Here is a 25,809-nt window from a genome sequence, read left to right on the forward strand (position 1 = left end):
TTCTACTACTGCACCACTCCACCACGAAACTCTACTTCAGCGTACTCAAATGTATTTTTGACTTGAAGGTCACAAGAAACTCATTTTGCAATAAATGTTCGTTTCCCATTAATCGTACACTTTTCAAAATCCAATCTCACCCCTCCCCTCCAAATCTTCCCCATCACCCCTTCCCTCCAAAACTTCCCCATCACCCATCCCCTCCAAAACTTCCACATCACCCCTCCCCTCCAAAACTTCCCCATCACCCATCCCTTTCAAATCTTCCCCCTTGGCCCTCCCGTCCAAATCTTCCCCATCACCCCTTCCCTCCAAAACTTCCCCATCACCCCTCCCCTCCAAATCTACCCCCTTGCCCCTCCCCTCCTAGACTCCCCACTCACCCCTCCTCCTCAAAGCATCCTCCCCGCTTCTTCCCCCTTCCAACTTTCACCTTCATCTCCCCCAACCTTCTGCCTCGCTCTTCCCCCTCCTCAAATAACACCTCACTGTGCCTCACCCAATCACCATCAAACCTTTTGTCCGCCCCATTCTTCCCTTTCTCCAAGCTATTCTGAAATCTCTGACACACCTTCAACAGCTCTCCATACCTCTTCCTCCTCTTCCACATCTTACCCTACCCCCCCCCCCCCCTGTTCTGTATCCGATGCTCCCCCTTCCTCTTCATTAACGGTATGGACCTCAAACATCCGGGGCCTTCGCTCAAACTTGACTGATCTCTCCATACAGGTTGCTTCTGACAAACCAGATGTCATCTGCTCAACAGAAACTTTCGTCCTTCATGATGTCTCTGATTCCTTGGTATCTCTCCCAGGTTACTCCCTCCTCCGGTATGATAGACCTGAGCCTCGTCCTGGAGGTGTGGTTGCTATCTATATAAAAAAAACTCTCTTCCTCACTCGCCCTGCACTGCCCTCTCTCCACCTCACCCCCAGGAATACCTTTGGCCACGGCTTCCCCTTCCCTCCCACCTTTTGTTCATATGTGTGTTGTACCGTCCACCAAACAGTGATGACTCCATCTACATCTCGCTGTCTGATAATATGGACCAACTTCCATCGACCCATCCCAACTCTCTCTTCCTCATATGTGGTGATTTCAATCGTCACCATGCCAGTTGGCTGGGTGTGGGTACCTCTCTCACCAGCCATGGCTCTTCAGCAAAGGACTTCTGCGACTCACTGGGACTGACACAATCTGTCAATTTCCCGACCCGGATCTCAGTCAACGGAGCATCTTCTCTTCTGGACTTGGATATGACTAACTTCCCTGAAAATGTCTGCTGCTCTTCTTCTGCTCCAATCGGCTCATCTGATCATGTGCTTGTTAAAGTTGACATCTCTCTGACCATTCTCAGAGAGCCTCCTCAGCGTCGACGAGTCTGGCATTTCACTCAGGCCAACTGGCACGGTCTTCAAGCAGCCATCAATCATCTGGACTGGTCTCCCATCTCTACCGCCTCTGACATCAACTCATCCTGGGAATTCTTCCAAAGTAAATTGCTGTCTCTCATGCACAGATTTATCCCATCTCGTCTTCAGTTGTCATACCCTTCCTCCCATCCATGGTACACGGAATCTTGTGGTGAGGCTGTTGCCCAGAAACAACTTGCTTTCGTCTCCTGGAAAGCAAATCCAACGGAAGGAAATCTCATTTCCTTTCACAAAGCCCGAAACAAGTGTGTGTCCACCTTCAGGAGAGCCAGGAAACAATATCTCTCCATTCTCAAGACCGAGCTCCCTTATCTGTTTCCCTCTTCCAAATCCTGGTGGCGTCTGCTCAAATCTGTTTCTGGTGTTTGTTCCCCCTCCATCCCCTCCCTCACCTCAAACGGCTACACGGCTGACTCCGTACGTAAAAAAGCTGAATGCCTCAACTCTGTGTTTGCCTCTAAATCTTGTGTCCCAAACCCATCCCTCTTTGTACCCACCGTACCCAGTCGTACCCAGCTACTCCTGGACTCTGTGTCCTTTCCTCCTGACAAGGTGGAAAAGTTTGTCAACCCTCGACTCTGATTCTGCAACTGGACCTGACGGCATCAACCCACGGGTCCTAAAATCCTGTTCTTCCGCTCTTTCACTCCTTCTCTCTGTTCTCTTCACCCTCTCTTTTGCTCAAGGTCATCTGCCATCTGCTTGGAAATCAGCCAACATCACCGCTTTGCATAAAAAAGGTGCAAAAACAGATCCTAGCAACTACAGACCAATCAGCCTTCTCCCAATTATCAGCAAAGTCATGGAATCCACCATTGCTTCAGATATGAAATCTTTCCTCTTCTCCAATGGCTTGATCTCTGATCATCAATTTGGTTTCAGACCTGGTCACTCTACTCTGGACATGTTGCTTCTGCTTTCTCAATAATGGATGGAGGTCCTCAATGCCAAACAGGAAATTAGAGCTGTCTCCCTTGACATATCACATGCCTTCGACACGGTCTGGCACCCCACTCTGCTCACCAAACTCTCCTCCTTTGGTATCCATGGAAATATCCACGCATGGCTGGCGGACTTCCTCTCTAGTCATAGCTAACGTGTGGCCCTGAATGGTTTTCTCTCATCTCCTCTTCCTGTTCAGGCTGGAGTTCCCCAAGGCAGTGCTCCGGGCCCTGTGCTTTTTCTGGTCTTCATCAATGATCTCTCTGACTCTTGAAAATCCTCTCTGTCTCTTTGCTGATGACTCTACTCTCTGTCGCTACATTCCTCATCCCTCAGATCGGCAGTCTGCAGCCTCTTCACTCTCTGCAGACCTGGACAAAATCAGAGACTGGGCAAACAAGTGGAACATGTCTTTCAATCCTGACAAATCTCACACTCTTCCGATGTCTCTCCGAAAAGACCGACTGGACAACCCTCCCATCCACTTTCTGAATAATCCTCTCCAAAAAGTTCTGTCACTCAAGCTTTTGGGTCTCACGATCTGCCATGATCTTTCCTGGGAAAACCACATTTCAAAGCTGCCTTCCAAAGCCAGTCGCCGACTGGGCATCCATCGTCGTGCGAAGTCCTTCCTTGGCACACCTGAGCTCCTCACCACATACAAGGCTTTCATCCGCAGCTCAATGGAATACTGCTCTCCCCGCTGGGCTGGTGCTCCTGCCTCACACCTAGCTCGTCTTCACGCTGTTGAAACCAAAGCGTTCAGAATCATTGGAATCTCCCGCGATGAAGCTAGCTCCAAGGGCCTTTCACTCACTCACCGCAGGCAGGTTGGTGGTCTTTCCATCTTCTACCGACTCCTCTCTGGCCTTGCCCCCCCAGCTCTCTCTGGGCTCTGTCCCCCAAATATTCCCACAGGTCCCACAAGATCTGCCTGCAACCCTCTTATGGTTAAACTGCCAAAATCAAGACTCTCTGCTCACCTTCACTCCTTCATTCTTCTTTTCTCCCGCCTCTGGAACAAACTCCCTCACTCTCTTCAATCCCACTCCACCCTCCAGGTCTTTAAAACAGCTGTTCACCACCATCTCTTATCTTCCCCCATCCAAAACCTTGATCTTTTCTACCCCCGCTAATTTCACCCCAAATCCACTTTTTTGAAATACCAACTTCTGTCCTGGAAGTCCTTGGTGTCCTTGTGTTTTATACTTCTCCCACCCCCCCCCCCCCTTCCCACGCCTCCTCCCCCCCAAGCCCTCTCCCTCCCACACATGTCCCTGCTTTCAAATGTTGTGTTTGTGTGCTTCCCCTTCTCTCCCCATCTTGTCTTCCGCTCCCTCTTTTTGTCCCCCGTCGCACAGCAGAGCGAAAGGGGGACTATGGCTTTCCCCTCCGTCCGTGTGTCCGTCCGTCTGTACATGCGTGCGTGCGGGCGGGCGTGCGTGTGTGCGTGCGGGCGTGTGTGTGTGCGTGCGTAAGCGAAGGACCGCATTCGAATTTGGTGTGTGGGTGCAACCCACGTCAAAATCCAATTTGGCCGCCGCCATGTATGTCTGATGCCATGTATGTCTGAACCTTGTAACCTGCATATCTTGAAAAATAAGCGAAGTACCAACGTCTAATCTGGTGTGTCGGTGTATCTAGGCACAATGAAGAACGCTGTTGAAAATCGGATCGCCACGTCAAACTCCAAGATGGCCGCCGCCATGTATGTCTGAATCTTGTGAGATGAATATCTTGAAAGATAAGCGAAGTACCAACTTCTAATTTGGTGTGTGGGTGTATCTCGGCATAAGGAAGACCGCTATTGTAAATTGGGTCGCCACGTCAAAATCCAAGATGGCCGCCACCATATATATGTCTGAACCTTGTGAGCGAAATATCTTGAAAAATAAGCGAAGTACCTTCTGGTGTGTGGGTGCATCTAGGCATAAGGAAGAACGCTATTGAAAATTGTGTCGCCACGTCAATATCCAAGATGGCCGCCTCCATGTGTGTCTGAACCTTGTGAGCGAAATATCATATCATAGCATGTTTTCTGCATGTTCCACTTTGTCAACTCACATCACTTCCCCGACGGGGGACCGAGGCGTAACGCTTGTTATATATTTTGTTTGGCTGGTTGATTTGTTTGTGAAATAAATGTTAGCTCTTTCACGAGCCTCGATTCAGTATACAAAAAAACCTCCCAAAAAAACCCCTAGACCATTTAACGTTTCATTTTCTTAAATTTCCATCTTTGGGTTTTCACACTCAATACCTTTCCTTTTTTTGTCCCCCGTCGCACCGCGGAGCGAAAGGGGGACTATGGTTTTCCCTTCCGTCCGTCCGTCCGTGCGTGCGTGCGTGTCGGCGTGCATGCGTGTGTGTGGGTGTGCGTGAGTGCGTAAGCGAAGGACCGCATTCGAATTTGGTGTGTGGGTGCAACCCACGTCAAAATCCAAGATAGCTGCCGCCATGTACGTCTGATGCCATGTATGTCTGAACCTTTTGAGCTGAATATCTTGAAAAATAAGCGAAGTACCAACTTCTAATCTGGTGTGTGGGTGTATCTAGGCACAAGGAAGAACGCTATTGAAAATTGGGTCGCCACGTCAAAATCCAAGATGGCCGCCTTGCGTCTTCCACTTTGTCAACTCGCATCACTTCACCGACTGGGGACCTAGGCGTAACGCTTGTTGAACTTGTCAAAGATTAGCAACATGTCATTGATGACACTTGGTGATATGTCATTGATGACATTGATGACACTTAGAAAGCACTTTGCAAAGGTGGCAACTCAAAAGGATGCCACACTCAATCAGGAACTACACCATATTCATAGCAATTTAGTGGTCAGATTCACTCCCACTAGGATTTCAACCCGGAAACAAACTGGTCATAGGTGGGCACTCTATCAATTGAGCTATCAAATTGCCCCAAAACTAGACCAACAGTCTAACAACGGCATAGCCGGGCTTGTTTGATCATTCGGTTGAAGAGATAGTATGACCTGGGTGGGGATACCAGTTAGCAGTTAGGAAATAATGTAAGCATTAAAAAATTTGACTTCATGGATGGACAGCCAGTTAGTGAATGACTTGGTTAAAAAAAACTAAAAAAAACACGAATGGCAAACGATGAATCAATAAATTATTGTGCCACCTTCAATCAAACGTCAGGCATTGACATTTACTATATTTTCATTCCAAACAGCATCATTCATCAATCCAATCACAAATTAAGAGAAACGAAGAAAAGAACCACCTTACAGGCCATTTTTCCCTGCAGAGCAGGGGTTGGCCTTTTTTGGGCACCATGGTCCCCTTTTTGAAGCAATGTTTTACGGCCGGATGCCCTTCCTGCCACCAACCCTGTTAGTCGACTCTCGCCACACACAGGGAATTACCAGTGAACTGGTGCTCAATTTGCCGACCTCGGAAGGATGACAGGCTGAGTCAACCCCCCTGGTGTTAATTCAGCGATCGACCGGGATCGACCGACCAATCACAAATGAATAGGATAGTGTTAATATGTCAAAATATAATGTTAAATCACGATTGTATTGAGATATTATCAAACCAGCAAACCGTCATCATCAGTTCGCTTCCAGATTCAGGAGCAAGGTCCATGTTGATTGCATTTCAGTCATAATTGTATTGAGGAATTTCTGAAACCTCCTACCTACCTTTCGACACCCGCTGGGACCCCAAAACATTGCACAGAAGGTTATTATATTTCCTTTTAGTAAAATATGCAACTGTAATGGTTACTAAACACATCCCCCTGTCATGTGACCAGATCCTCAGCTGTGATTGGTGTACGTTTGTGGCGACATACGGACAACCAAACATTGTTCTCGGGCAATGCCGTAAAAATTTCGCCTCTCACGAGTATAACACACAATTGAAGCCATGTTTGCAGCAATATTGTTGGAAAGACACACAAACAAGCTTCAAATAAATATGTGGCAAGTGCAGATTGTAGTATTTCATACATCTGATGTGCTTTGAAACCACCAATGAAATTCCCACATGGCACCACGTGCCTGCATGAAAAATGCAACGGACACCAGATTATCTACCAAAATGAATTAGCACGTGTGCGGCGTATTGTTCATCTAGTGATGATGCCTCCAAATACACCTCTTCTTCCTGCTTACACAGAATGACTACTAACCATTTTTTGAGACAACCTTTTCAATAGCCTTGCAGACTAAATTTGTGGGACTAATAATACGTATTTTGGTGGTAGAGTGAAATACCAAACATCACTGGTACGAGATTATTGAAGTGAGCCGAAAGCAAGGTCGCCACCCAATCATTGTTTGGTTTGGTGCTGCATGGAAACAGCATCTCATTCATTCTTTGAGCAAAATATGTTCCATCGTGCTTCGCCTGGAGCAGCGCCATCAAGGCAGTGATGTGCAACTGTCTTTATATTACACGCCGCCACTCCTTCAGTCACCTCTGCATGGTCGCCCAGCTATATTTTCTGTTAAATCTGAATTAGGTCACCAACTCAATACATTGCACAATCGGCATAAATACTCTCCACTCAGAATACGTGAGTCCCCAACTCCAAATACTTCACTTGGATTTCTGCTGGTGAAAATACCATGTTGCAGGCTACTCCTGTCTAGTATCTCTTAGATGCTGTACTTTTATTTTTGTACAACTAAAGATTATCATGGTATGTTGGATGTTGCATCCCCATTCCAATTGTACTTGACCTGAATACAACTGCAGCTTTAAAATATGTAATGTTTCCAAAAAGCATATGCTGCTGAGATTTGCTTTTCATGCATTGTGAAGGCAGGTAGTTTCGGGTGCTGGGAGGGAGTTGCGTTGGATATAATAATAGGCCTCTCCTATATACTTTTCTCGAAAGCAGGTGCAAGTGGTGAAAGAGTCTTCTCCACTCATATCTACATGTCTGTTCGCAACCTTCTTGTCTCTTAACTGACCACCCCTGCTCTCACCCACCCCTCGACTCCACAATCTCCCTGTGTATTTTCATTTATTTTTCCAGCTTTTGAACCAAGAGTGTAAAAGTAAACGCTAATTTTACTGTGATGTTTGCAACGAATAAGTACAACACAGTGCATTATGTTTTTCTGAACAATTTTTTTTCTTCCATCAAGACACTTTGAAATGGGGGATTTTTTTTTTAATGGGGAAGGGAGAAGATGAAATAATTCACATCTAGATTGAAACTATTTGCATATATTATTTTGTTTACATGAATTCACCCAGGCAGCGTTGGAACATGGGACAAATGTGTAGGAAGTAAAAATCCATTTTCTAAATCTATTGTGTATTCCAACAGCTCTCATGTAATGAAGTGTGTGTGCAAGACTGAATGTCATTTGAAGTACAGAAGCTACAAATGATAAATCTACTTTGCTTTGATTGATTTTTTTTATTATTCTCTGTAAGTACATGTAACCAAAGCTTTTAAAGTGTAATATGCATGTTAAATGTGCAGTCAAGGCAGGAGCAGAAGACCATTACATACATTGCAGACCATACGAATACATCCCAGCACAACGAATGCTACAATCCTTGGCTCTCGCAAATTCATAACACCCGACGAACTCATGCATGTCCAAGAACACACAATCAGATAATAGACTTGCTGGAGAGCACACACGTTACACAGCCATGCTCCCATCAGTGCTGAATGCAAAATGATGATTATTTCACATGCAGATGTTTCAGTTTCCTCAACTCAACTGTTTCGGTGTATTAACCCTTTTCACATAACTTTGGTGACGGCTTCTCATTTTCTGGAAACAAGCGCGATGAAGTTTTATTGGAAAAGAAGCTCAATGTTTTATGTTGGACATGCTCTCTGTCTTCAAGCTGTTCATTGCTGAAAATTTTGGACTGAACACTCTTTGCCAAGGTTTTGCTAAAATCTCAGATCTATAAATTGTCTAATGATTTTCCCTTTAAAGATTGTTGTTGAAGCTGCTGTAATGAGTCTTCTTTCAATTGTTTGAAGTTTTGCTCACATTGTCAAACACGTATTATTTTTGTGCCGTATTTTGCACAGGTGTATGTGCAGTCAAATGAGGACTATGTGGACAAGGAAATACAGACAGAGGATGTGGAAATTTCAGACGTGTGGACCCAGTACCCACCCTGTCGAGGTGTGTGTGATCCAGGAACAAAAGAACCACCTTTAGAGGCCATTCTTCCCCGCAGAGCAGGGGTTGGCCTTTTTCGGGCACCATGGTCCTGTTTTTGAAGCAATGTTTTATGGCCGGATGCCCTTCCTGCCGCCAACCCTGTTAGTCGCCTCTTGCGACACACAGGGAATTACCAGTGAACTGGTACTCAATTTGCCGACCTCGGAAGGACGACTGGCTGAGTCAACCCCCCTGTGTGGGATCCAGGGAGGGGACATATTTGATGCATTGCTATTTTGTTTGCATACAGCATGTTTTGAAGTTATTTTTGGCTGTTGAGAGTTGTAATAAAAACAATATGATATTGATTATGTCTCAGGTGTGCCAATAAATAATCGATTTATCACTATTTTGATGTCAAATTTAGTCGTTCATCGAGTTGGGTAGTTGGGTTGTTATTCCTATTTTTAATCCCGCCCACCTATTGGGCAGGAGTGTTCGTAACTGTGTGTGCGTGCATGTGCGGTGTCATGTCTTGTATCTCAAAAACAAGTGATGGATCTCTTTGATACAACTTTGGGGAGATTGGGCCTGAGTCAAGGATGGGGTAAAAAGAGAAGAAAGGCCTTGTACTGACAGTAACAAAATTGTGCCACAGTTAGATATAACAACAAAGGGGTTTAATGAAGACCAGCATCTATATATAATCAATTTCAGTTCAGCAGAGAGTAATGCAGCTAGCTGGCTGCCCATTATTGGGATGGGGGTATTGTACGCAATAACATGTCATCTGTAAAAAGGAATGGAGGACTTTTGCAGAGAATTGGAGAGGTCGTTTTTGTCGATGAGGAACAAGACTGATCCTGAGACACCGCCTTAGGGCTCCCCAGCCTCCAATGGGTGGGGAGAGGAGAGGAGAGGAGAGGGTGCTATTGATAACAGATTGGCTGTGTGAGTGGAAGAAGTCAGAAAGACAGGTGTGAAAGTGGCCTTGTATTCCACAGGCAGCAACTCGGCATGCAGCACAGAATGCTATACTGTATCCAATGTCCAAGACATGTCCAGGGAGATGGTCCTGATCTCTTATTTGAGTTTTAGGGTCTCCCCTAAGAAATAAGCAGCAGCATGTCCAGAGCTGAGTGACTGGGGTAGAATTCAAACTGATGCTGAGAAGTCAGGCTTTTTGAAAATGAGAGAGCCAATGTCAGCAGAAATGATGAATTCCATGATTTTGATTATACAGTAATTGGAAGTAGCTTCACTGGTTTGGGGATGAGAGGGTCTGTTTTCGTATCATTCTTGTGAATTTGTTGTTGTTGTTGTCGTCGTAAAGCCTGTTTTTCCCCCCTCACTCGTGTGTGTTCTATTTCCGTGGCTGCTGAGAGGGAGAGTTTCAGTCAAATATCAAGCCTGGCCCACCAGTTCCGTTTTTTTGATTTACATGGTATTTGGCTCATGGAGGAGATAACATAAAACACACATGCACATATCCACATACCCAAAGACAAATACATTAGACAACACCAGGCTTGACTTCAGATAAACTCATCCACCGAGCTTCCCAGATTACTATGGGTACCAGCACAGCACTCTTTATGATTTTTTTTTCTATCCACACTCAATGCAGCAATTAAGAAGGAATTTCCTCCCAAAGGATGCCAAAACTGGTGAGATTTGTCCATGTCCTCTCTATCCTTTAAATGCTGAGCGATGAAGCAGCATGTGTACCATTTTTGAAGTCTTTGGTATGACTCGGCTAGGGTAGGAATTCAACTGCCTACCTCCCAGATTCAGAGGAGAGGTTCTATCAATTATGCCACTGAGGTTGGTTTGTAGATGTGGCCATTTCAATGGTCATTTTTAGGATTTTTGCTAATCTTTTGAAAAAATATATTATTCCATAGTAATCTACACATTATCCCCTTAATCCTTCCTGGCATTTCTGTATTCCTAGGTACTTGCAGTGATGATATGGTGAGTGGTGCTGTGAAATTGGCACATTCAGGTCGCTTGGCTCAATTTCTGCTGCGTGCTAGCACGGTGAGTCACTTAAGCCTTTTAATGTGCTGCACTTGTGTGATGACAAAAGCTTTTTATAATGATGAGGCTCATGGATACAGATTATCTTCCTCATAGAGGAGATAGTAACTTGGACCAACTTCTCTTCTTCGTTTTCATTAATGGCTTCTATGCTTCCTTGGAAAATTATCATTACTGGTTCGTAGATAACCTCTCTGACTCAACATTATCTCAGTTCTCCATCCCTAGAATAGAATTACAGTGGCTGCATCCGTCATGACAGACCTCGTGGACAAATTGTAGACAAATCAGGGAAAGAGCAGAGGGTGCAGGACCAGAAAGGAGGCGGTAGAAAACAGAGAGATCAACGAGCTGTCTGCCATAGGAAAGTGATAGGCCCATAGACTCAGCTTCATCGTGAGAGATTCCGATTAGTTTGAAGGCCTTGTTTTCCACGTCATCGATCTAAGCAAAGTATGATGCAGGGGCGTCAGCCTAGAGGGGAGATTAGTACTTGATCAAGCTGTAGATGAACACCTTTTAGGTGGATAGGAGTTCAGGTGTGCCTTCGTCTTCTTTAGTGTGGCGTGTCTGAGTTTGTGTGGCATGAAGTTAGCTTTTTTCAGCCAGCCTTGGGTTCTTGCCATCCTACCTCTAGGCGATTTTGGGGCAGTCTTGCACAAGATGATGTGCAGTGTGGGGAAGGCCACACTCAGTCAGATTTGTCAGCAAGTTTGCAGGAGAAGATGCTGTGATAGAATCTGCCAACACCTATTTGGTGTTCGGCATCAGTTAAGGATGCAGATCACAACCAGGTTGCTTGGTGGGACAGAGAAGGTGTTGTAGACGGCCGCTGGGCTGGTAGGTATGCAACTGCTGCATCTGCCACGAGCATTTTCTCAGGCCATTGTCTGCAGTGATATAGGTTTGAGCTACTCTAGGAAAGGGCTTGTGGCTCTTCATAATCTTCGGGGAGGCGGTGGGGGAGAGGAAGGGGTAGATCTTTTCTTAGCCTGCTGTGCAGGTGGTGGTCGGTGTTCTGAGATGCATCTTTGGAGGGCTGCTTGTCTGGTGATGGCTGCTCGTCTAATGGCGTGGGGAAGGATGCCTGCAAGGACTGGGAGGTGATGGGTGGGAGTAGGGCAAAGTCATCTACTGATGATTCGTAAAGAAGAGTTTAGGTGCACAATCGCCTTCATAGTGTGGTTGCTCCTTCCCCATGCAGACACACTATTCAGTAGGGGGTGTGCACCAGGGCAAGTGTTGAGGTGGATAAGGTAGTGAAATCAGATCCCCATTCGTGGCCAGCTAGTCTGCGGATAAGTTTAACTCTAGGAGCTGTTTTCCCTGATACATTCTCTGCATGTTGCCTGAAGGTCAGAGACTGGTCCATTTGCACACCAAAATAGGAAGCAGCATGCCTGAAAAGAAACGGGATGTTATTTAGCTGGACTTCTAGCTGTCTGTCTGCTTTGCTGTTCTGAAGGTGGAAAACATTGCAGACTGGCTTCTAGACATTGAGATGTAGGTGCCATTGGTGGTTGTAGTGGTCCATAGAAGCAGTCTTGGCTGAGAGTGGTCTCAACTTCATCAAAAGACTTGCTCGGATGCAGGATCGCAAGGTCATCGGCGTAGGCAAATGTAGTACCTTTTGTCTCAGGGAGGTCTAATGTGTATATGTTCAACAGCAGGGGCTCTAAGACTAAGCCTTGCGGAAACCCATTCTTGAGGCTGTTAGTTCTATGAGTTCTGTGAGGGAAAAGAAACGGGATGTTATTGAGCTGGACTTCTAGCTGTCTGTCTGCTTTGCTGTTTTGAAGGTGGAAAACAGAGCAGACTGGCTTCTAGACGTTGAGATGTAGGTGCCATTGGTGGTAGTAGTGGTCCATAGAAGCAACGTCTTGGCTGAGAGTGGCCTCAACTTCATTAAAAGACTTGCTCGGATGCAGGATCGCAAGGTCATCGGCGTAGGCAAATATAGTACCTGTTGTCTCAGGGAGGTCTAATGTGTATACGTTCAACAGCAGGGACTCTAAGACTAAGCCTTGCGGAACCCTATTCTTGAGGCTGTGAGTTCTGCTGGTTTGTCTGTTAAGGTTGATTTTGAAGCAGCGGTTGGAGATCAAAACCTGGACAAAGTGGACTAGGTGGTGGTCCTGTTGTATCTTGTGCATCTTCAACAGCAGGCCATGGTGCCAGACTGTGTCATATGCTGAAGACAAGGCAGAAAAGACAACCCCGCATTTCTGGTTTGATTCCATGGCAGTTTCAATAATGTAATTTGCAACTAGAATCTGATCTTTAGTGCTACAATTTTTCATGAAGCTTGGTTGTTCTGGTATGAGTGCTATACCTACCTCAACAAGTGGTTCTATCTATCCTGTTAAGGACGAACCTTTCAAGGACCTTGAATGCGCCAGATAGCAGCGATATCAGTCTGAAACTCTTTGGATGTGTCTGGACTTGTTGTGTTTGAGGGTGGCCACAACAATGGCCCTCTTCTAGCGCTTTGGAATCCTGAGTGAGAAGAGGCAGGAGGACATGAAACACTTAGACCAGTGGAGTAGGTGAGTGCTGTCGTTCTTCAATTGCGTGTGCCAAGGAAGGGTTTTATACGCCGCAGCATGCCAAGTTGGCGACTGGTTTTGGAGGCCAACTTTGAAATGTGGCTTGCCCAAAAACGATCATGACTGATGGTGAGACCCAGGAGTTTAATTGACTGAACTTCAAGTGGATTGTTAAAAAAAAGTAGACGGGAGGGCTTGCCAGACGGTCCTTTCATAGAGAATGAGAGCAAGAGGGTGAAATTTGTCAGGATTGAAAGACATATTCCAAGTGTTTGATCAGCTTGTGATTTTGACAAGGTCTGATTTTGGAGAGAGAGATCTCTCTCTCTCTCTCTCTCTCTCTCTCTCTCTCTCTCTCCCTCTCTCTCCCTCTCTCTCCCTCTCTCTCCCTCTCTCTCCCTCTCTCTCCCTCTCTCTCCCTCTCTCTCCCTCTCTCTCCCTCTCTCTCCCTCTCTCTCCCTCTCTCTCCCTCTCTCCCCCTCTCCCTCTCTCTAGATGTAACTCCCAGTTTAACGTCTGACACACACATTGATGAATCACCCTGCCTGTTAAACAATGCGGATGACAGTTTATAGCTGGGTTGACATTCAAACCCAGGCTACACAGCTTTGGGCGAGTGTGTGTACCTCTCGGCCATCCTGCTGTCGTGTGGGGATTCATTGCTTTGAGGCCACTGAAAATGAAAACATTTTTCAATTCTCTCTTGAACTCATAGTTCACTTGTCCTGTTGCTTTACTCATTCTAATCCTCTAATTTATTTTGCCTTCCTAACTCCGGGGATTTATCCATGGAGAATCGAGCCACATTTACTATGCCAGCTGCTCATGCTGCGGTAGCCTTTGCTCGCTTAATTATTTTCATTCACTCAATGAAGTTACACTTTGGGCTTAATGTTTTCTTCACTCAATATAATTGTCGGAACAGTAGAAAAAGTGAAGTTTAATGCTTTGGCAGTTTCACATTTTCTTGTGTAAATATGGAGAAGAAGGGAGCACATTCCTGCTTAAAGATTCGTTACAAGATAGAAGGCTTAGTTATAAGAATCAGCAATTTCCTACATTTTTCAGATTTCACTCCAGATTTTGACACTTATTTAGTCCACCAGCTTAGTAGCATCCAGCATCCTCAAATCTCATGACAGATTTTGATTATATACTTTAATTAGTCCGTGAGAGGCCATCATGGAAAATCACCAAGGCATTTTTGAATAGGCCAAAACAAAACGGTGGCTTAAGACCCCAGCGAGGTGAAATCTGAGATTTAAAAATCTCAAAAACCGTGGAGAAATAACCGTCAGTCCCCAACGGGGCTATTTTTAACTCACCTGGAATGAAGTTCAGGGGAGCTTATGCGATGGTGTGTCATCCTTCCGTCAGTCTGTCTGTCCGTAAACACTTGAAACGTCTCCTCCGAAACCGCTCATGGGATTGCGACCAAATTTGGCACAAATTATATTTGTTATGATGTGACTAAAGTTTGTTCATGGCATTAAAAAAATTGGGGTCTAAGGGGTCTACCAGGGGTCAAAGTGAATCTATGTTTGAACCCCCCCCCCCCCCCCCCCCCCCCCGTCCAAATAGGAATTGACTTTTTCCTCTGAAACTACACGCACTATTTCAATGATACTTTACCACAACCTTCATCACCCATGATGTACCAAAGTTTGAACACGTCATTAAAAAAAATCTGCCCCTTTGGGGATTTACGAGGGGGTTGCCCCCAAAATGGATATTTGCTTTTTTCTCAGAACCTACACACACAATTTTGATGAAACTTCACCACAACCTTCATCATCCGTGATGTACCAATGTTTGTTCAAGGCATTGGAAAAATTAGAGTCTGAGGAGGTACACGGGGTGGGAGGGGGGGGGGGGCGGTTTGGGTAGCAGTTGCCCCCAAAATAGGTATTTTTTTTGTTTGTTTATTTAAAGTCTTTTGATTATGTTACTATGATTCTACATGCTGCCCTTTCTTCTAGCAAGCATTGAAATTGGTTTAAAATACCCTTAGTCGGTGCAGTATACTGTTTATTCTACCAGGTGAGCACCAGGGGTATTGCCCCGATGTTTCTTTTTACTCTGAAGAAGGGCCAATGCTGAAAGTCAGCTAAACCTCGCTTATTAAGATAGTTAACCTAGTTGATAAAATTTGGGTGTTTTCAAAGTAGTGTGCAGGTTGAAATGCAACGTGTTCTGCAGTGGCATGCCTTTCGATGCAGGATGATCATTACTTGCTTATTATGAAGTGAAATCCCAACAGTGTTTTTGCAATGCACATTTCCTAACTGGAACAGTTTGTTTGTCGCGGTTTCATTATTGCCCATCATGAATTTTGACATGTTCTAATACACCCACTTCTCAAGCTATCAGTTCAATGATCTCAACATTCAAAATAATTTATGGGCCCCATGTCATAGACATATTTTACTGCAAAACTAAGCATTGCTGCATACCTACCTCTGCTAAACCAGATAAAAACCTGGTGTGCTTGGAATCTCAATGTACAACCAATCCACGATCTTTTTTTCTCAGGGATAATGGCTTGAGTCTGACATTTCAAACACAACCCAAATAAAGCAGAACTGCAGGCACCTGTTCTTATATTAGAGTTAAAAAGGAAGGCCCCTTTAGACCTCTTATATAAGACCTAAAGAGAAAGGTACACTTGGTTGTAAAATGCAAATAACTCAATATTTGCCCTCTTTTTGGAATATTTTGTGTTTGCTTTATAATTAATGGTCCACCGTTGTTCTGGACGGGTTGTTAGTTGATGTTGGATATACTACAAGAAGAATGTGAATCCCCAGCCATACCACTTCGACCTCCAAAGCTGTCCTTCACCACGGGCCATGTGATCCTGAAATCAACGTTACAAAGCTTTCAAGGTATTTATTTCTATTTCCATGAAAGGTGAATAACCCTTGATTTGTGGCATGTCCTGAAAGTTAGCTGTGAAAACAAATAGATTATTGGGTATTTAATGTCCTTGTCAACTGTTAGTTTTCCTTTGTTTTACTTTGCTCTCCTGTCCTTTATCCTTGCTTCTACTCATTCTGACTAGTTCGTATGTCTTCATAGGCTTGTTTGTATATTTATATATTTATTTTGGATTCTTACATGTAAGGGAAGGATTTATCACTAAATTTGTACAATGGCTAAGACTGATGCAAGGAACAACTTGCACTTACGATGGGTAATGGTGCAGAAAGTAATGGCTGCAGTCATTATCAGTAATCACGTGTGTGTGTGTGTGTGTGTGTGTTTATATATATATTCAGTCAAAGTCTACACCCCCTTTCAAAATTTTCACCTTTTGTTCCCTTACAGCTTGGAGTTAAATTGCATTAAATCAGACTTTTTCCACCTTATCAGACATTTTCCATCGAAACCCACAACTTCCAAGTGAAAAACAAATTCCACAAATTTCAGAAAAAAATAATTAAAAGTGCAAAACGAGAACATCTTGGTTGGATAAGTGTCCACCCCCCTGAATTAATACTTGGTCGAAGCACCTTTGACTAATTACAGCTGTGAGTCTGTTGGGATAGGTCTCTACCAACTTTGCACACCTTGATTGGGCAATATTGCCAATTCCTCTGTACAAAACTGTTCATGGACAGTCAAGTTGCATGGGGAGCGTTGATAGACAGCAATCATCAAGTAATGCCACAGATTTTCGATTGGATTTAGATTGGGGCTCTGACTGGGCCACTGAAGGACATTTATCTTTTTGTTCCTTAGCCACTCCAGTGTAGCTTTGGCTGTGTGCTTCAGGTCATTGTCATGCTGAAAGGTGAACTTCCATCCCAATTTAAGCTTTTTTACAGAAGGTACCATGCTCTTTCACGAGCCTCGATTCAGTATACAAAAGAAAGAAATAAAGAAAAAAAAAAAGAAAAAAAAAAGTGTTCCTCTCGGATTTTCTGTATTTTGCTCCATTCCTTTTCCCTTCTATCCTGACAAGTGCCCCAGTCCCTGCTGATGAAAAACATCCCCATAACATGATGCTGCCACCACCATGCTTCACAAAAGGAATGGTGTTCTTTGGGTGATGTGCTGTGTTGGGTTTGTGCCAAATGTAACATTTTGGGCCAAAAAGTTCTTTGTTTCATCAGACCACAAAACTTTTTGCCACATGGCTTCAGAATCTTTGGAGTGGTTTTTTGCATACCTCAAACAGGATTCAAGGTGGGCTTTTTTGAGTAATGGCTTCCTTTTTGCCACCCTACTGTCCAGGCCAGACTTGTGGAGTGCTTGGGATATTGTTTTCACATCCACACGGTGACAAGTCTTTGCCGTAAAGGCCTGTAGCTCTTTCAAAGTTGCCATTGGCCTCTTGATAGCCTTTGATCAGGCTCCTTCTTGCTTGGTTATCCAGTTTGGAGGGACAGCCTGATCTAGGCAGGGTCTTGGTGGTACCATACGGCTTCCACTTCTTAATGATTGGCTTGACTGTGCTCCAAGTGACATTCGAGGCCTTTGAAATATTTATATACCCATCCTCTGATCTGTACCCTTCCACAACTTAATCTCAGATGCCTTTTGAAAGTTCATTAGTGCTCATGGTGGAGTCTTTGCTGTGAAATGCACTACCCAGCAGAGGAAACCTAAAGGAACAGCTGATTTTATTCTACAATAATCCAAATCACAACAGTTTAACACAGATGGAGGCACAGATGTGTATATATACAGTAATACCCCGGCCTACGTCATTAATTGGTTCCATAAGCCGTGACGTAACTCGGTTTTTGACGTAAACCAGGCGTAATGCCTTAAAAATGCCTTAAAATGAAGACAAACACCGTAAAACTAGAGTAAATAACTCGCGAAAGTATATAACTATCGCTAAACCTTAAAGAACACTGAAAACACATTTTTGTCATATTTTTTAATGAGTAATGAACACAATTAATAAATTAATTTGTAAAGAATAATAAATAAAATTAATAAGATTATGTTATTCACCTTAAACATGGCGTCTCTTCTGAACACAAACACACATTTTAGCAGTCTTTGCCGGCGGCGCTTTTTCAGTGACGTATGCGAGAATACGTTCCCTATCATGAATGATGGTCGATAACGTCGACCGTGGCAGCCCTAACGCATAGACCTTATCGCGAATCGGTAAATATCAACAGAGGGCGCTCCACCGCAAAGCATGATGGGATCGAAAAGGGGGCAAAGGTAAACACGAACCCAGAAGAGGAAGCGTCTGTCTACAATCGACGCTGTGTTTACGGAAAGGAAGATGGCTAATGTGAAAGAAATTCAGCGTTTTTTGGCATTAAAATCCAGCGATTTAAAGAAATATTTGAGGGAAAGGGGGGTTCCCATTGGAGAAGAGAAACAACCTGCTTATGCAAGAACAGTTCCTGAATGTTGAAACCTCGATCGGCCATACAAATATCGCCGGGCTGGAACTTGTCTACAATGTTCGTCATCTTTACAATTTTTTTGTCTGACGTGTTTCCTCCTGTAGGTTTGGAAATGTATGAAATTGTTCCGCTTGGTGTAATACCAACAAGGCACTTGAGAGTAGGTCTTGACTTATATTGGCTGTACACTTGCGAACAAAACTTGGGAGACGGTGCTTTGTCCTAATCCAAAGTGAAATGCGAGGTCCTCCTCGCGAAGATTAAGCCGAAGCTTCATGAGTGTCATGAGTAGTTGATCCTCTAAAGATTGAGATCGCTTAACTCCGGGTTTTGTAGTATTGTTTATTTGCCAGGTCTTGTCTTCCATTGATAATTTCCCCTTATAATAATGAAGGTTCTGTGCATGAGGGGATACTTCTGCAAATAACCACTTAAACAGGTCATAACTAGGTAAACCTGTATAAAGTTTCACAAGTTCATCACAGTTTGCTATGTCCGAAACAGTAAGCTTCTTGTTACATACTGCAATGGTGGCTTTCAGTTCTGCGACGGTGTCCTTGGCTTGCAAATACTGGCTCATGAGCTGATCACAGTTCACCGTTAATTTGTCACAGTAAAAAAGTCCTAAAAGTAGTTTAAAGTGGTAAGGATCATGTAGTGTGTCAATGTAAACAAGCAGTCTGTCAAAGTGACAGCGACCGCCGGCGGCGCTATTGCCCCTTTCCGATCCCATGACGCATTGCGGTTCCGATTCGCGATAAGGTCTATGTGCTATCACCGACACTTTTTCACCTTTTTCATACCTTTTAATCAGATTTAACTTATCTTTCATCGTAACCACATTACGCTTGGAAACACTAGCACTATCCTTCTTAGGACCCATGGCTAACACAGACACAGTAAAGGAATACTGTACGTCGCCTCTGTTTTGAATGAGAACCAGCAGCAGCTACTTTTTTTTTTTTAATGTGCTTTTTATTGTATTTTAAATTGTTTTATAGCTTCTTTTATTGTTAATTTATGTACTATTTTATTTATTTTAAATATATTTTTAAGGAAAAATCAATTTTTTTCACGTCCGTAGGAGTGACGTAAAGTCGCACATAATGACGTTTGCTGAACTGAAATTTACTCCAGAAGAGTGGCGTAAAGTCGGATTTGACGTAGGTCGAAATGGCGTAAAACGGGGTATGACTGTATATATATATATATAGACACATCAGGCTGTATCTGTGGAAGGCTCTGAAGGTGGTATGGAGGCAAGGAATGGTGCCCAGTCAATGGAGTAGGGCGGAAGGAGTTTATATTCCAAAGCAGGAGGAGGCTGCGACACTTGAGCAGTTTAGACCAATATCATTGCTCAATGTAGATGGGAAGATATTGATGGGTGTCTTTGTGGCACGGCTCTCAGGCTTCATCAGAGAGAATGGTTTTGTGGATGGATCTGTGCAGAAGGCAGGAATACCAGGATCACCAGGATGCATTGAACACTCGGCAATGGTCTGGCAAGTGTTACAGGAGGCAAAGAGGCAAATGAAGGATGTTGCGGTGGTATGGCTGGATTTGGAGAATGCATATGGGTCAGTGCTGCTTGCCTTGATCAGGTATGCCATGGATATCTTTTGGGTGCCACGGAGATTTAGGGATTTTTGATGGCTTATTATGATCAGTTTTGGATGCAGTTTCCGACACAGTCCTATGTAACAGAGTGGCAGAAGTTGGAAGTGGGGATCCCGATGGGATGTACCATGCATGTCCCCTATTTTGTTTGTGCTGGTTATGGAGTTGTTGATATGTGCAGTGAGTGGGCATGGGAAAGAAGTGGAGCTATCCCCTGGTCAGAGTTTGCCAGCGATGTTTGCATTCATGGATGACCTGACAATTGTCCAACAGTCGGCTGATGCAGCATTTGAGGTACTGGGACGACTGGAAAGGTTTATGCGGTGGGCAAGAATGGGCTTCAAAGCAAGAAAGTCGAGGAGTGTGGTAGTGAGACGGGGAGTGGTGGATAACATGCACAGGTTTCTGTGCACATCTGGGATTGGAGCGGAGGTGGTTCCATCATTGACAGAGGCCCCTGTGAAGAGTTTGGGAAGGTGGTATACAGTGGAGTTGAATGATGTGAGGAGGGTGGAGGATGTGAGGAACAAGCTTTTGAGAGGTTTGAAGAGGACTGATGGGTGTGGTTTGCCAGGTAAGTTGAAGGTATGTTGTTTGAAGTTTGGATTGATGCCACAAGTATTGTGGCCATTGATGATGTATGATATTGCGATTGGGCATGTCGAGAGAATGGAGGTTGTGGTGAGCAGGTTTGTGAGGAGGTGGTTGGGAGTGCCACACTGTTTGACGAACATTGCCTTTTATGGTCAGGGTGGAAAACTCCTGTTTCCCTTGACATAATTAACCGAGGAGTTTAAGGTGGTGAGGGTGCGGGAGTTCATGATGTTGCGGGATTCAAGTGATTCAGTGGTAAAGAATGCTCTCCCAGAGAAGAAGGGAAGTCGGAAGTGGAATGCAAGAGCAGAGGTGGATGAGATGGAGGAGTGGTTGCAACAGGAGGAGATGGTGGGGATGGTACAGCACGGGAAGCATGGCTTTGGGTGGATGAAGCATGAGCGATGGGGAAAGGCATGTGTGAAAGAGAGGAGGAAGATGGTTGAGAGGGAGGAGGGGAGATATGTGAAAGCAGTCAGACAGGCACAGCAAGGTGCTTGGACTCGGTGGGAAGGTGTGTGGGTGAGGATATTGAAGTGGCAAGAGATTTGGAGGATGGAGCCAATATTGTTGAATTTCCTGTTGCAGGCAATGTATGATGTGCTTCCGTCACCAGTAAACTTGAGATTGTGGGGGTTGTTGCAGGAGGAGAGATGTTCTTTGTGTGGAGGTTTGGGAATGGTGCAGCATGCACTCAATGCATGCTCCGTAGCATTGGCAGCAGGAAGATACAAGTGGCGGCATGATCAGGTGCTGGCGGTGGTAGTGCAAATGGTGCAACAAGAGGTGCTGAGATCGAGAGAGAGAGAAGCGTGGAGAAGGAGATCGATGGGGGAGAGGTGTTGTTTGTCAAAGAGGGCCAAGTGGAAAGAGGAGGAGGTGGAAAGCAAGAGGGCTGTCAGATGTTTGTGATTGGCAGGTGGTGGCACACCTAAAGCTACAATTGGTATTCCCAGAGGAGATCTGTGTGACAAGGTTGCGTCCTGACATTGTCATCTGGTCAGGTGCAACAAGACAGGTAATCTTAGGGGAATTGTCTGTACTAGCGGGGCAGATATGTGAAACAATTGTTCAGATTGTGGTAAAAGCACCAAATTTCGTACAGTTCATCTTGAATACATAATAATCGATTTCATATTTAGTGCCAAGAAAAAAATCCCCCTGGTGGCCATATTTGGCCAAAATCCAAGATGGCCACCAGCCGAGCCGTGAATTTCTATTAAACCCGATATTTTCTTTAATATTCAAGCTACAGACATGAATAAAACATCATTTTGTATGTTTTCAGACACAAGGAATCCAATTACAGCATTAATTCTTTCATAAAATACATTTATTTCAACATAAAGGGCTTTTTTGTGCCAAATTATCTGAAATCGGTGAAAAATTTGACCGATTTTAAGCAATGTGATGTGATATCATATCACAACATGGGTGTATTATACTCATAATATAAATTCTAAGTATTTTTTACTTGCAATAATAAGAGCAAAGAACCAGGGAGCCATTGCTTCTAGGGCTGCGAAGTAGAGTGCGAAGTTCCCTTCACGAATAGACCTCACATACACCAAAACGAGGAGCTCTAATCGTATAATGATCAGCCAGTACTGGAACTGTGGAGACATCTCAGCTTGTTTAAGGCACCACTTGTCAAAGGCCAATGGTTCTATTTCCTCACACGTGTAGGTGTCGTAAGCTTTACGCATGAGGATTGACAATGCACTAGAAGTGACTTGATGGGCATGCTTCGTTCTTGTAACATGTGACGCCTTTAAAAATGAGTCAGCCGTCCCTGCTGTGGCAACGTTTGCTTGGGTTAGCGCATGTGTCCAGCCACTTCCGTCCAGCAACTTTCCAAGGACTCTCAAGATGTACATCTCTGTGTGGAGTCCACCAAGCAGAATAACAAACTTTTCTTCTCCATACACATCTGGCCAGTTCCACTGGATCAGCTTTGCAATTGCAAACAGAGGCTGGTCCGCTGTTAACACTGGTACCTGACCAGAATTCAGAAGTTCAACCGCAGATTTTACAACATCCATTGCATGACGGATCATGGCGACAGACTTGGAATCGTCTGAGAACAACGGTAACAGTGATGTAATTGTGACATCAAAGTTTCTTGGACTTTCCAGTGTGTTTGCATGGAACGCACCCCACGATATTGACTCATCTGTGCTCTGAAGCTCTTTGGTGATAAGGTCTTGGGTATTGTTCAGCCATTTAGTTTCACAGTCAATAGCAGATTTCACAAGTTATTTGTCACATGTCAGTGGACCATTCTGCAATGGAACAATGGGATCCTTCTTGATCAGTGTAACTGGTGTCAAAGTTGTGTACGAGTCCGGAAGTGGCGGTATCTGTGTTTTTGAAGACGTTGGTTGCAGAATGGCGGGTTCACGTACAATAACATCAGACGCTGTTGCTCGGTTTTGAAACAGGGATATTCCTGTACCATGAAAGGCCTCGCATGCTGTAGTTGAGCTGGGGTTGTGGTCGATATTGTCCACTGCAGCAGTTGTAAATAGATTTTTACGCAGGACAAGTGGACACACAACCCCATCAGTTTGATATTGCTCAGACGCTGAGATGGCAAGTTCTGTCGATATGCCAAAAACCCTGTCATATGAAACTGACAAGCTGAGATGAAACAGTATATCCACCAGTTCACGTTTACGCGTATGTCCATGGATCATCAGGCCAATATAAACAGGCAGTGGGGTCTCTCTGTCCTTCCAGTGATGCGAATTGGTGGACTCCTGGCGCCTTCTCACATGACTGTTGTATTGCAACAGCTGAGCGAGACTCAGAGTTGCTTGTCTCACTGTGTCTGATGCCTTGTTCTTTATATTGGGTTCCTCCATTAGCATACCAAGTAGTGCTACCAACGACTTTGGTACAGCATCTTCCTGGCATCCTTTTTCAAAGTAGCCATCAAAGTGTGATGTGTGCTTCTTCAGCATGTCTCGGCGAATAATCTGTGCTGCCTTTGCTATGCAAATAGCTTCATCATCGAAGTCATCCAAACATGCATCTTTCAGAGCAAGTCCTACATCCTCTTCGAATGTCAGAAGGATGTCGCGACCTTGCCTGTACGCGTGAAGACCTGATACATGGGCAAGGAGTCTCTCTTTCAGACGTGTAGAGTTTATACGGCCCGATATGTCCACCCCTAGCTCTCGTAAGCGATCCGTATACAGCTGCAGGAGATTACTCAATTTGAATATTGGAGCCACGGTCTTGTCATCTAAACGTATATCTTCGATATAGCCAATTACCTCGACCAAAGCTATACCGTGAGCCTGTCCATCTGGGCTCTGGTTTTGTTCTTCCTCTACTTTCCTGTTGCTAGCATTGTACAGTTTCACCAGACATGCTGAATGGAATTTCGCTTCCTGTGCCACTAGGTCACCTGCACTAAGTTTGGCAATTAGCTTTTGATCCTGTAGCTTGAAAGCACAGTGATTGACACGTTGTGTAAGTTTTGACGTCATTGCTTCGTGCAGCGGACTACTTTCTGTTCCCATTATGTCACAGAAGAAACATGTATCACTACTTTGATCTTCACTAGCTTGTCGACGCATATAAGGACCATCTCCTTTCTGACTGGTGCATGGTTCCACCGGTTGTAGTCTTGTCAGCCTACTAGCAGAGTACTTCAAGCGGCAGGAGTGATGCCATTTGGCACTATGTTTGGACAACGTATTTGCAATGCCATCGCCCTCATCAAGCTGTGATATATCTATAGCCACCGCTAGCTTGCCCAAGTCATGAAAACATTTCAAATTGTCAGCCAATGTGTCATAACCAGCTCCCACATCTGTTCGTTTTGATAGTGCAGGACACTGAAGTGGTGCAGTCGAACGTTCTTGACATAGCACACATATTGTCCAATCAATAGGTCCTGGTGTGTTTCGAGGTGAGGACAGCTTCTCATGTTCAATGAGCTTACACTTTTTCCGTGTCGACATTGTGGGAGCTCCGAAGGTTCAGACTTAACGCCTGGATGGCATCATTGGCGCCATACATGTAGACCTGACAGAAAAGAGAAAAGAATTATTTCTGAATACAGTTAATAGTCATATTAGAAAGTAAGCATTCACCTTTCCGACTGTTGTCATCGTGAATATTCCAAATTGTAATCCGGTCAATTGTTCGTCGATTGTTGACAATTTCGACATAAACATGCCCTTTATGCTGAAATATATGCATTTTATGAAAGAATTAATGCTGTAATTGGATTCCTTGTGTCTGAAAACATACAAAATGATGTTTTATTCATGTCTGTAGCTTGAATATTAAAGAAAATATCGGGTTTAATAGAAATTCATGGCTCGGCTGGTGGCCATCTTGGATTTTGGCCAAATATGGCCACCAGGGGGATTTTTTTCTTGGCACTATATCTGAAATCGATTATTATGTATTCAAGATGAACTGTACGAAATTTGGGGCTTTTACCACAATCTGAACAATTGTACTGATATTTGGCACTTAGCTGCCCCGCTATACCTTGGGAAGAGAACATGGAGGAGGTGCACGAGAGAAAAGTACAGTGAGCTGGATGCAGAGTGCCGGGAGAAGGGTTGGCGAGTTTCTTGTCAGCAATTTGAGGTGGAGTGTAGAGGGTATATTGGCAATTCCTTTTCTGCATTTCTTGCTCGGCTTGGAGTGTGTGGTACAGAAAGAAGGAGGATGTGTGACAAAGTTGCCCAGGTTGCCTTGAAAGGCTCATTTTGGATATACAACAAAACAACAGGCATTTTAAGGCCATTTTCCCTGGAAGAGCGGGGGTTAGCCTTGCGGTCCCCATGACAATCTTCTCCATTTTGCCCTATTTTCTGCATCTCCCCTTGTTAACCCCCTTGCCCGCATTTTTCTTCGACCATCTTCAGCCAAGTCTTTCTCGGTCTTCCCCGTCCTCTATTTCCTTCTGCATTCTTTTCGATCACTCTTCTCAACCAGTCACTTTCATCCTTCCTCAACACATGACCAAACCATCTGAAACTGTTTCTCTTCACAGCATCCATCACAGGCTCTATTCCCATCATCTTTTGCAATTCATCATTTGTCTTCCTCTCTCTCAACGATACTCCACACATCCACCGAACCATTGGCATTTCCACCCTTTCCAGCCTTCATTGCTGCTC

General features: G+C 44.5%; 1 protein-coding gene across 1 annotated transcript in view; it reads left to right on the top strand.

The window, feature by feature from the left end:
• Positions 1-25,809, top strand: part of DYNC2I1 (dynein 2 intermediate chain 1) — a 144,223-nt gene that overhangs the window by 29,603 nt on the left and 88,811 nt on the right. The window contains exons 8-10 of the mRNA XM_068096871.2: positions 8,412-8,508; positions 10,442-10,527; positions 15,841-15,958. Of these exons, the coding sequence (XP_067952972.2) occupies positions 8,412-8,508; positions 10,442-10,527; positions 15,841-15,958 (301 nt within the window). The remainder of the gene's footprint in view (positions 1-8,411; positions 8,509-10,441; positions 10,528-15,840; positions 15,959-25,809) is intronic.

This window comes from Myxine glutinosa, chromosome 7 (genome assembly GCF_964187855.1).
Source record: "Myxine glutinosa chromosome 7, kmMyxGlut1.1, whole genome shotgun sequence".
NCBI classification, from domain to species: domain Eukaryota; kingdom Metazoa; phylum Chordata; class Myxini; order Myxiniformes; family Myxinidae; genus Myxine; species Myxine glutinosa.